At 40.3% G+C, this 12472-nt stretch overlaps 1 protein-coding gene across 3 annotated transcripts in view; it reads right to left on the bottom strand.

Annotated features, from left to right (window-relative positions):
* pitpnc1a (phosphatidylinositol transfer protein cytoplasmic 1a) overlaps positions 1–8985 on the bottom strand; it is a 42778-nt gene extending 33793 nt beyond the window's left edge. The window contains exons 1-2 of one of the 3 annotated variants that reach the window (XM_060041481.1): positions 8740–8984; positions 8177–8355 (exon numbers count right to left, since the gene is read on the bottom strand). In XM_060041481.1, coding sequence (XP_059897464.1) covers positions 8177–8224 — 48 coding nt within the window. In that variant the 5' untranslated portion in view covers positions 8225–8355; positions 8740–8984. Of the gene's footprint in view, positions 1–8176 lie in introns of all 3 variants that reach the window. The other 2 variants (XM_060041490.1, XM_060041471.1) reach the window with 2 other exon arrangements.
* Positions 8986–12472: the final 3487 nt, after the last annotated feature.

A 12472-nucleotide genomic window follows, 5' to 3' on the forward strand; every position in this document is an offset into this window, starting at 1 on the left:
GTTGTCCTTATTGTAAAATAATGCCTACATACATGCACAAAGTTTATGGAACGAGGTAGGCTATATCTGCATCCAGATAAACACACACAAGCAGCATTCACATTTTTTACGATAAAAACAATGAGCAAAGACAGCATACTTGCAAAACACTTGACGAATGTTTGGATCATACAAAAATATATATCTTATATATAATATATATATTATAGAGGAGATGGGTGAGGGCTTGTCCAAGTGGTTAGTTTGAGATTACCGTTATTCATAAAAGGCGAAGCATCCTCATCACATTAAGCAAAAAATCATAGCGCTAACAGAATGGCAGCTAGCGCTATGCTCATCACAGGTCATTCACCCTGATGTATAGAAGGTAATCTCATTACATGTGACGGGCAGAGGTGGTGACATTTGGAAAGGGACAGGTTCATTCGTTTCCTCTTCGCTCATCACAATGACCGTTATTTAAAGACTTTAACCGTCAGATAGCTGGATTAAACTGTAACAATGTTCTGCGGTACATTCGATAGTCACATATCGTATAATATTGTTTGATATAAAAAATAACCACAATCAATATAATATTTCGGTCATTAAAAGTCGGTTTTTCGCTAAATATCTATATCAGCATTATGTTAGATGGAAATATGTAAATAGGTATGTGTATGAAAGGAGAAAATAGTTTTCATGGCAACTAACCAATCCCCTATAAACTATTATTATTTTGGCAATTTGGAATCACCGTAATTGGGACACCTGAAATGTCCCAATTAAAATGGGACATTTTCGTCATTTGTTAACACCCACCAATGTGGTGGTTGGTACATTAACAAAGGACAGCATTTTAATTGGGATATTTCAGACAACGGGGGTTCCAAATTGCCAAAATAATAATAGTTTATGTTTAATAAACTATTATTAGTTTATTAAACATAAAGTAATAAACTATAGGTATTCTATAGTTTATTTGTTAACACCCACCAATGTGGTGGTTGGTACATTAACAAACGACAGCATTTTAATTGGGACATTTCAGACAACGGGGGTTCCAAATTGCCAAAATAATAATAGTTTATGTTTAATCCATTGACCATCTGTAAATGTATCTGTGTGACCCACCTTTTGAGATTAAAATGAACATACTCATTCAAGCTCCATTGTTGGAATCCACAACACACTTTCTTGTTTGTATCTTAATAGACACACACACACACACACACAACACCAAACACACAAATAATACATATGTATGCACATGCAGGTTTGCACTTGTGTGCTGGGCACACCCACACACACACAAACATATTGAATGTTCATTAGTGGCTCTCAGTCGTTATCAAGCTAGCGAGGGCCACTTGGTGCAGGGAGGCTGTCTTTGTGTGCTTGGAGACCACAGCCTCTGATACTGGACTGGTGATAGCACAATAATGACCCACCAGGTGAGTGTAAAGGAGAGTAATAATTAGAGAAAGAGAAAAAATAATAAGCGAGAGAGAAAGAATGAAAGAAAAGATTTATGGAAGAATGGATGGATGGGTACATGGATTATGGATGGGTATATGGATGATGGATGGATTGGTATATGGATCATGAATGGATGGATATGGATCATGGATAAGTTAATGGCTGGCAGGATAGATGGTTCGATGAATGACTGCTTGACAAAGGCCAGCATAGCCCGATGGATAAATAAATGAGTGTGTTTATGTGTGAAGTGATGAATGGCGGCAGAAATACCCAAATTAATGTAGCTTAGTAATACATGTAAATTAAAGGATGGAATTCTGTTAGGTAGACACAAGCAACAGATGCCCGAGAGAGGAATCACGGGGCTCCAAGCAGCTAGGGCCACCTGTACCCATGTCTATACTCTGAACCTTCAAGCTGGGCCAGGGACACAGACCATCTTGAGCCCACTCAGACACACATCATCATAGTTTGAACTGCTGATGTACTTGTTATTATTATTCACCCATGAGATAACATCAGGTATTCTCATCATTACCATTGTTTTTCAACGCCTCTCTCAATCAGCTAATTTATCCTAACACTTCGGCCCCGTTTACAAAGAAACACTGCCACAATAATTATGCACGATACTTTGGAGGAGGCGGCCGAGCTTCCATCCTCGATGGCGAACACTAGGGCCAACTCACGACTTTCACTCAGAAACTATGCAATACATTTTTGTAAATTAACCCTTAACAACCCTTAAATTACCCTTAACATACACTGAGTAATGATTCTGACACTCTCTGTGGAGCACATGAAGTTGATGTCACAGTGATGGCGACCAGAGCACTATTTTCACTGTACAGTAAGTCTTCCATTTTTGTTTGCCCTGGTTAGTCGTCACTATCTGTTTCCAGTTTGTGAGAAATCTCACCTGCCTTGGCACTTTGTGAGATTAGTTTAGTTTTTTGTTGGCCTGATTTTCTGTTTAGCTCTGCAAATATTTTTGGCTTAAAGACCAGCTCTTTTTTATAAACCCAATGCGTCAGCATTGTTTTTTCTGGCAAACAAATTCTAGAGGGCCCTGAGTTATTGACATAACATAATGGCCTTCATATATCAAGCATGGGGCATATGGAGCAAAGAGGAAAGGGAAACAGAAAATACAGAGTGATCCAGATAATAATTATTGTGACGGCTTTGGTCAGCAAGTGACAGAGAAAAGATTTAACATAGCAAAAGTATGACTTTTAATACAAAAAGAGGTCACATTTAAATTTAAACTACAATCACACATGCTTTCTTTTTTCTCTCTCTCTCTCTCTCTCTCTCTCTCTCTCTCTCTCTCTCTCTCTCTCTCTCTCGTGCGCACACACACACACACACACACACACACACACACACACACACACACACACACACACACACACACACACACACACACACACACACACTATGGACAAACAATTTATCATCAAAGAGAATTCTAATCAGATGTGAGCAGCTTGGGTTCCTATGGAAACCGGTGACATTATAGCCTGCCAATTTTTATTTATGCCCTGTCCGTGTTCACACAACTGAACACAGGCATTCAAGTGTGTGAGTTAATTGTTGTCCTCTTTTTTGCATGCTCCAGTTGATTATTATTTTCATTTTGTTATTTCACCTGGTGGGTCCTTAATGTTCTCTCCCCATTCCAGCATCAGAGGCTGGGATCTCCCTGTGGTCTTCAAATGCACACATTCAGCCTCAATGCAACAATTGGCCCTCTTTGGCTTGGTTAAACCTTGAGACTCACTGATGAATTTCGAATTTGTTTGTGTGTATGTGTTTGTGTGTATGTGTGTGTGTGTGTGTGTGTGTGTGTGTGTGTGTGTGTATGTCTATCTGTCTCTGATGTGCATGTTTGTATCATTGTGTGTCTGTGTGTGCACGTGCATGTGTGTGCATGTGTCTGTGTGCGTATCTATAAACCATTGAACTCACAGTACTAAAAGTAGAATTAAGTACCTATCTTTCCATCGATCCAGCTATCGTCATCACACCCATGTAAACCCCAAACAAGTGCTCTTTGAGCAGATCTAAACAATAACCTCTTCACAGACAACCACCCATCTGCATGGTTTTATCTTTTTAAAGACATAATTTTCTCTTTGGAAGTGGGCTCTAATCTATATATGAAGGGAATATATGGTTAATAGGCAGCATGGGAGCCGCCATAGAGAGCTCCACACACTTAAATTGGCACCTGCCGATATCTGGATTGAGTGTTGATTGTTTTTTTGTGGGAGAAACTCGGTAGAATCAAAAGGGCTTCTCAGTTCGGGTTCCTCAGCTGCTTGCTTTGCATATGTGTGTGCAAGAGAGTGAGAGAGCAAGAGAGAGAGAGAAGAGAAAAACCTAGGCAGCAGCCAGCACAGGTTTAAGTAGAGGTAATTGGTAATTTTGAGACAGAAACTTTCACAAAGAGAGAGAGAGATAAGAAGGGCGAGAGAGAAGGAGGGCGAGAGAGAGAGGGGGCTCGACTGCAGCATCTGTGGCACAGGTTTAGCAAGAAGAAAGAGAGAGAGAGAGAGAGAGATTTTATTTATTATTCCCTATTTATTTGAATGTATAGTTGCTGCACAATTCACTATTCATGTTGTTTATCTGTCATTATTAATACCATCATATCTGTCAATGCTTTGTCAATTATTAATCAATATTGCTTCTCATTAGATATATATGAATCTGAGTGATTTCATTTATAGAAGTAAAGCTTCATTGGCCCGAGTATGAGGAACATGACCACTCAATTTTCTCTATGCCACTATTTTTTCCTTTTCTCTTTGGGGTCTTATGTTTTTGTGTATTATGCTTAATTGTATTCCTATTTATTATAATGATATAATATATTTATTCATATAATTTGTCCTCCTGAACTTTAAACTGTTTTATAAATATAATAATTAGATTGAGTGTCCAGTGGAAACATGAATACAAAGTGACAAAAAGCTGATAAAACATAAAAAGACAAGCCATGTGACTCATGCTCATGTGATTAAATCTTCCAATCCCTGTGTGTCAAGTCATAAATGTACCTACACCAGCCTGCAATGCTTTATCAACACAACCTGATCTCATTACAGCAGTGGATTGGCCAGCTGTATCCCCTACCCATAATGCATCACTCCCGATACTTGTCAGATTTATGCAGATAATACGTGCATGACAAGAGGGCCCTGTTTCTATTTTGGTTGCTGTTTTGGACCAGATCATGGACTCGATATATAATGACGGTCTGGATGGGAAAAGGGAAGGCAGAGGAAGATGAAGTTAAAATGATGAAGGAATGGACTAAGTAATGAAGAATGTTTTTGTTGTTTTTGCACATGGGTAAAGAAAGATAGTGATATTACACACATAAAGAAAAGTTAAAAAAGGTGCATCCTTCTGGTGTTGTTGAATTGTTTTTAATAAATTCCAGCGCTTCACTGATCAATGCTTTTTATTAAAAAAAAAGTAATTCTACCCTATATCTAGTATGCGACTGCCACTGTAAATAACTTTAATGAATAAATTAAGCAAACAAAACATGAACAACCGAAATGTAAACTGTTTAATGTAAACCTGGTAAACTATAGATTTAACTAACAAAATCTGTGCCCAAGAGACATGTTTTGCTTTGTGTCTCCATAACAGTCAATAATCCATAGAGGAACGGTACCCTTGTATGTTTGACACAGAGAACAAAGACTTTCTCTGTAAAGTCTGATGTTCCAGCTCTTACTATTTAACAACTGTATCTGGTAAAAGGGCAAACACAAAGCAGAGACTGGGGAACAGCTTTTGCAGGAAAAGTATTTTGAGTTTCAGTGTTCAGTTTCAGTGACTGGAGGCGATGGTGTTTGAACAGTGCAGCTTTAGCCAGATGATGGAATGCATCTCACTATGGGATAGCTTGTTTTACTAAATTGCAGGGACCGTGCAGAGGGACTGTGGGTGTGTGAGACACATGACAGCCACACAAGAACTTAAGACACCCATGCTTTAGCACCACATATACATGTTTAAAATGCTTTTTTGGGATTATTTCACGCTCTGAGAAAACTCTTGTCAATTTAGGATATCACTGTATTCAAACTGTACTTTTGAGTACCAAACTCTCTGACACTTTGAAGAGATTAAACGTGTTACTCAATGCAATGATGGTGTTTTAAGATGTAATGCAGGGGTTGTTGGTTTTAAAGCCTTAGTTTTATTTAACCTGTTCAGATTGATTAAGAAAGGGGGGTACAAACAGGAAGGAAGGCAAGAGATTACCCAGCATGCCCTGAGTCTACATCTGTATAACTGTCTAGATCATTAACTATTGACTTTGCAATTGATTTACCGAATGGGTAGGCGTTTAGCAACAAATAAGTAAAAAGTACTTAAAATAAACGCAATCTTAAAATGGGAAATCCTACTTGTGTCAGTGTATAGAAAGAAATAGAGATAGAGAGAGAAAGAGAGAGAGAACAGGAGGTAAATGTGTTCGGTAGAGGGCTGTGCACATTTGATTCCGCCAGCCTGAGTGAAGTTTTTCAAATCTTTGAGTACCAGGCCTCTCCCCCCTGATGCTGAATTTAATGGTGGGCCCCTGCCGATCTCAGCAGTAATCATAAGTGCAACTACTACAACAGCCCTCACCCCCCTAGAGCACAACTGGGAGGCGCTATACCCAACGGCACACACACACACACTATATTTTATTCATTTCAAAAGAGAGTGTATGATTGGACTGTTATCTGGACCTGTCCTCGGGTCCAGATAGATACCTGACCTAGAGATCAATTTATAGAAAAATGGTAAGAGTAAAAACAGATCAGCCATTTTTATTGAATGTAGGTTCGATTCAGATGCGTTTCTACTGCTTCATATAGTGATATATTTAAATTTGTTGATACATTTGTTAAAAACGTAAACTGTATTTTACTGGAAGGCAAAAGTACCAATAAAGCACACTACAGGATTCATAGATAAACCTTGGAGAATGAATATCATTATTTTTTGTGGTAGCCTACATAGCAGAGCAATTTTAGTAATCCTCCCTTTCAGAAACTGCCCACTAAGCCACCATTACGCCCATGTTATTGTATTCCTTGACCGAAATAAAGTGTTCTAGACGCAACTTTAAGATGTTTGATGTCCTGGTAAAAAGAATAAATAACCTTCCAAGAGACCTGCAGACAACATCAGTAGTACATTGATCAAACCAATTTGCATCAACTTAATGATCTTGATGCATATCAGAGAGCGTTTTTACAGTGTTTTTACATCAGTTGGGTGTTTTAATCACACGCAGAGAGACGATGCACGCACATACAAACATACACAAACACACAAACACTTCTATCATTAGCTACTATTCAACAGCTAATTGTCAAGGCAAATAAGCCTAGAGACAGGAAATAAAACATTATGAAACCATTAATCCCTACCACTACCACTGTTGATAAGCAATGCTCCACACATTCACAAATCAAGCAATAAATAAGAACAATATGCATGCTTTGGTCAGAGCGCTGTTCTCATTATCAAAGATTTCCACATGATCACTGGTCTCAATAATGACATGAATTACCCGCCCGTCCAGGTCCTCACAAATCATAGCTAACACTAGCAGTGTGCTAAATGGGAGGCAGTGAGAGAACTACTGCATTGACATTACATAGGCCTATTACATAACACAAGTCCAACATGAACTTTATTTATCATTAGCAGTTAAACCTGGACAATAATAAGTATTAATAAGAAATGCTAAATTACCTTTGTTGGAGCCTATTTGCGTTTTTCGCATTGTAAAATGATTTATCTTGTTGCCATTTTTGCTGCTTTTTCACAAAGCAAATTTCAAACGCCCACATTTCAAACGATCAGAGTTTGGACAGGGAGGGCTATGCTCAGTTCATCAGCCTACTTTAATGTCGCATTGTTTTTCATCTGAATTTGCCCCCGAATGTAATAGGGTTAGTGTGTGTGTGTGTGTGTGTGTGTGTGTGTGTGTGTGTGTGTGTGTGTGTGTGTGTGTGTGTGTGTGTGTGCGCGTGCCTGTTTGCTTTTCAAAAAAATGCTGTCAAGAACATGTGGCCTATAGGGTGTGTAAGCTCAAAACACTTTGCTAAGCTCCAAATGTGGGAGGGAGAGGGGCAGTGCGTGAGTGAGCGAGTGGATGATGGATACGTGTTTGTGTATGTGTATTAGAACTGCAAGTGCCGCCATAGACACATGTCAGGTGGATAACAAAAAAACACAGTAATAGATAAATAGTATCGGTAATTTAGACCACTGTGTTGTAAAGTCAAATTTTTCGGCAAATCAATACGCTAGTAAACAGTAATACGGAACACGTCTATGCGCAATTTGCACACTTATTTTAAAGTGGACCTTTGTTCTCTTACTGCGGACTGTGTTTGAATCTCATACGAATCTCGTGAGGTACACGTTTTTCGTGTTTCAACACCTCGAGGTAAACAATACCAGAGGGTACCAATACCAGTGAGGTTGACGCATGCGGTGCAATAGTTCAATGCTGCACTTCTTATTTTTTTTGTTAATGGCTTTACTGTTGACTGAAGCTTTTGGCAGCAATTATAGATATGATAAACATATCACGATACGTTATCGAGAAGGTTATGGATGCAGACCCAAGTAAACGACCTCTCTAGAGTAAAATAGTAAATACGAAGACATAAAGATCGTAACGTACCTCCTCCACTGTAAGTGGCATACAGATGCGGTATTCTTTCATCAACATACTCCTCGTGCAGTAATTCTGCTCCTTCAAAATAGGGAAAGTGGCGTTTTTGGAGTGGAGTTCACTTTCAGATTTAGCGACGGTCCAAAGATCCAGTGTCCGGGTTGTCTGTCACAGCCAGCAGGGGCCACCTGGTATTTCAAAATATATGTTGACTTTCTACCCAAACGGCCAGCAGTAGCTCTAGAAAATGTTCCTCCTGGCCCACTCGAGTGAAAGCGCGATATTTCGTTGCCGCGAGACAAATGAATAGGTTAGCCTGATCAAACATACACAAGGGCAGCCAAAGTAAACAAGATGTAAAACGTCGTGTAAAGTGTTCCGGATTTGTTTGTGTTCAATAAATGGTAGGCTACTCGTCGTGGAAGTTTGGCAGAATCAATGGTTAGTCCACACGTATCCCGTGTTTTATCAAAACTGAAACGAATGTCACTCGCAGCATTGCAACGGTCTCGTCCCCAGGACGAATTAACTATCCGCTCGTCCAGTTGTGTCCCACATCAATAATACTTTACAATTTTGAAGTCGAAATCAACGGCTCATCCTTCTCCCAACGTCCACCGTCTTCCGCTCTGTGTTGTATCTCGTGACTCGTCTCGAGAGTTGCGTGAAGTGATGTTCCTTATCTATCCCCTCGACCGCGAGGCGCAGCACGCGCTCACATCGTTTTGTTGGGTATTTCTATTCATAGCCCGGGGATAACCGTTGTTCCTTGACCCTGGCAGTATCTCATGAAACCCAATAATAAACCGTTGGAAAATACTTTGAGAGTGTAAACAACACACCTGGTGGCGTAAATCGGTATAGTGACATGCATATTGGACATAACTATTGTTATTTTGGCACCGTTATAGGCTTATATCGCACGCTAATATCATTGTAGGATGTACGACTACACTTATGCTACACGTATTTAATGATAGTTGTTACAGCTTCCGAGCATCCAGAGCAGGTCGTTTGTCTCTTTGTGGTAGGAAGCTGAATTAGGCCTACTCGTCACCATAAACATAAACGATTACGCTTTTTTGACATCAAAGTGTGTGGAACTGGGTTGCGTTGCTAAACAAGGTCGCTGACCATGGTTCTGAAGTTGCGTTATGTGAAGGCATGTTCCCTCATTGCAGGAAATGCGCCGTTTTGCTAAAATGTATTAGCATGGCATCATAATTCAATGAATCACGTTTGTATTGTTCATGGTTGTCTTTCTTTATTGTTTTGGTGAACCGACACAGTGAGCGGCGGAGGTAAACAATGGACTCTAACATGCAGTACGGCTTTTCCAACGCTAGATGTCAGAGGTGATGTGCTCAGTGGCAGCAGGAAAGATCACGCGCCCTAAGGTCAGTCCTTATAGAAAATATGCACTTTATTTATAGAAAATACATGTTTCAGTAGGCCTACAATGGTAAAAGCTCATATGATAGGCTACACCTTTGTAATGTTTGATTCTGAAATAAGAACCTACATTTTATAACTGTGGGATTAGCGTCAGTGAAATTCGAAATGGCTACATATCTCATTGTGTTGCAGCATTACATAAATTGCCTTCTGACCTTTTCATGATTTATTAATTAATTTTATATCGTAAAATACCAGATTCATACCAGAATACAGACAAACTCATCACCCAGCATAATAAAAGGAACAACTTTTAGCTAATTGTTGTGAAATAAGTTGAATATACCGACACGATTTGCGAAGTATCTGTCCACCAGAGGGAGCAATATACCATGCAAGTGGTGTGTGGAGAATTAAAGGGCTGATATTATGCTTTCTTATTTTCTTTCAGCATCCTTCAAAAACATTCTGTTTTGTATCATGTGGCTTTGAGGCCCGCCTCCCAAGTAGCCCAGTCTGCTTTGATTGGTCAGCATGCCCACTGTATTATGATTGGTTAAACCCTTTGCACTTGTGTCGGCAAATTCATACTAGTGATGTTTTTAATGATTATTTTCCTTGATTCAGTTCGTGTCTGTCCGATTCGTGAAGAAGAATCGTTCAGAAATCGTTCGTTTGTTCATTCGTTCAGTCAACTTTCCGGTAGCGGTGAATCGAATCATGGAATGCACGGTTCTCAGCTCCTCCCTCGTTCTCATTCTAAAACAATCGTGGAAGTCGGTCATCAATCAACATTACAACTTTAACCAAACGCAGCGGGATGGGGGGTGAAGTTGATTATTGTAGGTTTAACATATCAGCAAGATAATATACTTGATTTAGTAATGATGGTTGGGGTCCCAGGTGGAGAACGAACCATGAAAGAACGAGACAGATTGACGAGACATTCAAATATTTGATTAATCTGGCATGACAAAGAAAGTACAAAGACAGCGTGCATTTACCATTTCGCTGATATTGAATTGTATTATCGTACGCCCGCTCACTAATATAAGCCTCTTCCCTCTTCACCACTCACAGTCAGTGAACTAACAGTGAGTCAGCGACTAGTGGGTCTGGGAGGAGTCGAGTCTGAGAACGAACAAGATGAACGATAGAGAATAATCAGTTCGGTTGGTTCTTGATAAAGATTTGTTCATTCAAACTGATTCGGTTGCGAATGACCCATCAGTAATTCACACACCCCGAGAAGTCGTGTTAACCGCTTTGATAGCCAAACTTGTTTGGTATGTGTACATTGTTGGAAACTGACTTTTTTAAAACAAGAACAGTCTAAAAAGCGATTACTGATTGAGATGTATGGAACTGGATCGTTAATATGCTGTTCAGGTATTACAGACGGAGACACTTACAATTTATTACATGCTTGTTTACATTACAGTGTGTTCAGTGTTCACCCATAACCCTTCCCCAAAATCCTTACATACAGGTTCCTACATATGTCAGCACAATTCAGACTGTGTATTCGATTCGAGCTTTTGACATTTACTAACCCTAACGCCCCGTGCCCACTACCTCCGTCAGTTGTCCGTTGCCCATTGACTTTGAATGGGGACGGACGCGCAATGCATTGTGGATCCGTCCGTTCGTTTGGAGCGTTCGCCACCGTCAGAAAGTTGAAAAATGTTCAACTTTTTCGGCAGCGACGGTTCCGTCATCCAATCAGATTGCGTATGCAAATTTAAGCACTGTGACGCGACTCGGGCTCTGACGATACTGGAAAGCGGGAAAGCGGGTAATCTTGCATCGCAACAAGCAGGAAGAAGCGGGAAGAACCCGGCGAAGCGATTTGATTGGCTGACGGATGCCTCTGCAAAGACTACTCCAACATCCGTCAGCCACGCCTTCCCACGTCCGTTGACTGACGGTGCAGTGGGCACGAGGCGTAACCCTTACTGTACGTCCACACCAGAAGCGAATTGAGCGACCAAATCGCCGGAAGTCATTCACTTTCTATGGGCAAGAGCGACCAAAGCGACCAAAGCGACCAACGCTACCAGCGGCCAAAGTTGAGCGACCAGAGGGTCAAAAAAAATGTGAAAACGTTTTAACATTATGCAAATGACTATGACGCGCTTCAGCGGCCAAACACTGACAGCCAATCGGAATGTAGACGCTCTTCGCTTGCGTGGATCCCAGGGAACACCGGCAGGCACTTTGGTTCCTACCTACCTTTATTCACTCACTGAACAAAATGTCGACTGAAGTATTAATCGCGGCTGTAACTGGGCACCCGGTGTTGTACGACCCAACCCTTTTTCAGTTCAGAGATCGAAACGCCATAGTGGTTTGGATACCAAGTGATGATAAGCGGGAGTATTTATACATCTAGAACGTTCGTCTTTAAGCGGGAATCATTTTCATTTGCTTTCCATGCCACCAATCTAACCAACCACTCGCGTGCAGCATGCTTTAAACAAAACCCAAAAAGTTTTTGAAATCGTCACATAAACAAACTAATCGACAAGACGAGGGATAAATGACAATATATCTCTTGTCTTTCATCCCTCAATTCCCCACTATTCACGGAGCCTGAGGTGAATAATTCTTAATTAAATAGTCTAGATAGATAGATAGCCTAGTCAAGTCTTTATTAATACCAAACGACACAAATCGTCGGGAATCCATTTAGGTGGTTCGGCCCACACAGGACAGTAGCCTACAAGACCACACAGAACAAGTCTGACTGGACATACACACAATACATCACATTAAAAATAGACTCGCGTTGATAGATAGATAGATATGTTCCATTATTTGCTTTGCGGAGCCAACCAGTCCTGTGCACGTATGCAAATTAGCCATGTGCGCCAATGTCTATTTGTTTTGAGTGCGACGAATGAGTGCAGA

The sequence above is a fragment of the Gadus macrocephalus genome, chromosome 2, assembly GCF_031168955.1.
Source record: "Gadus macrocephalus chromosome 2, ASM3116895v1".
Classification (NCBI taxonomy): domain Eukaryota; kingdom Metazoa; phylum Chordata; class Actinopteri; order Gadiformes; family Gadidae; genus Gadus; species Gadus macrocephalus.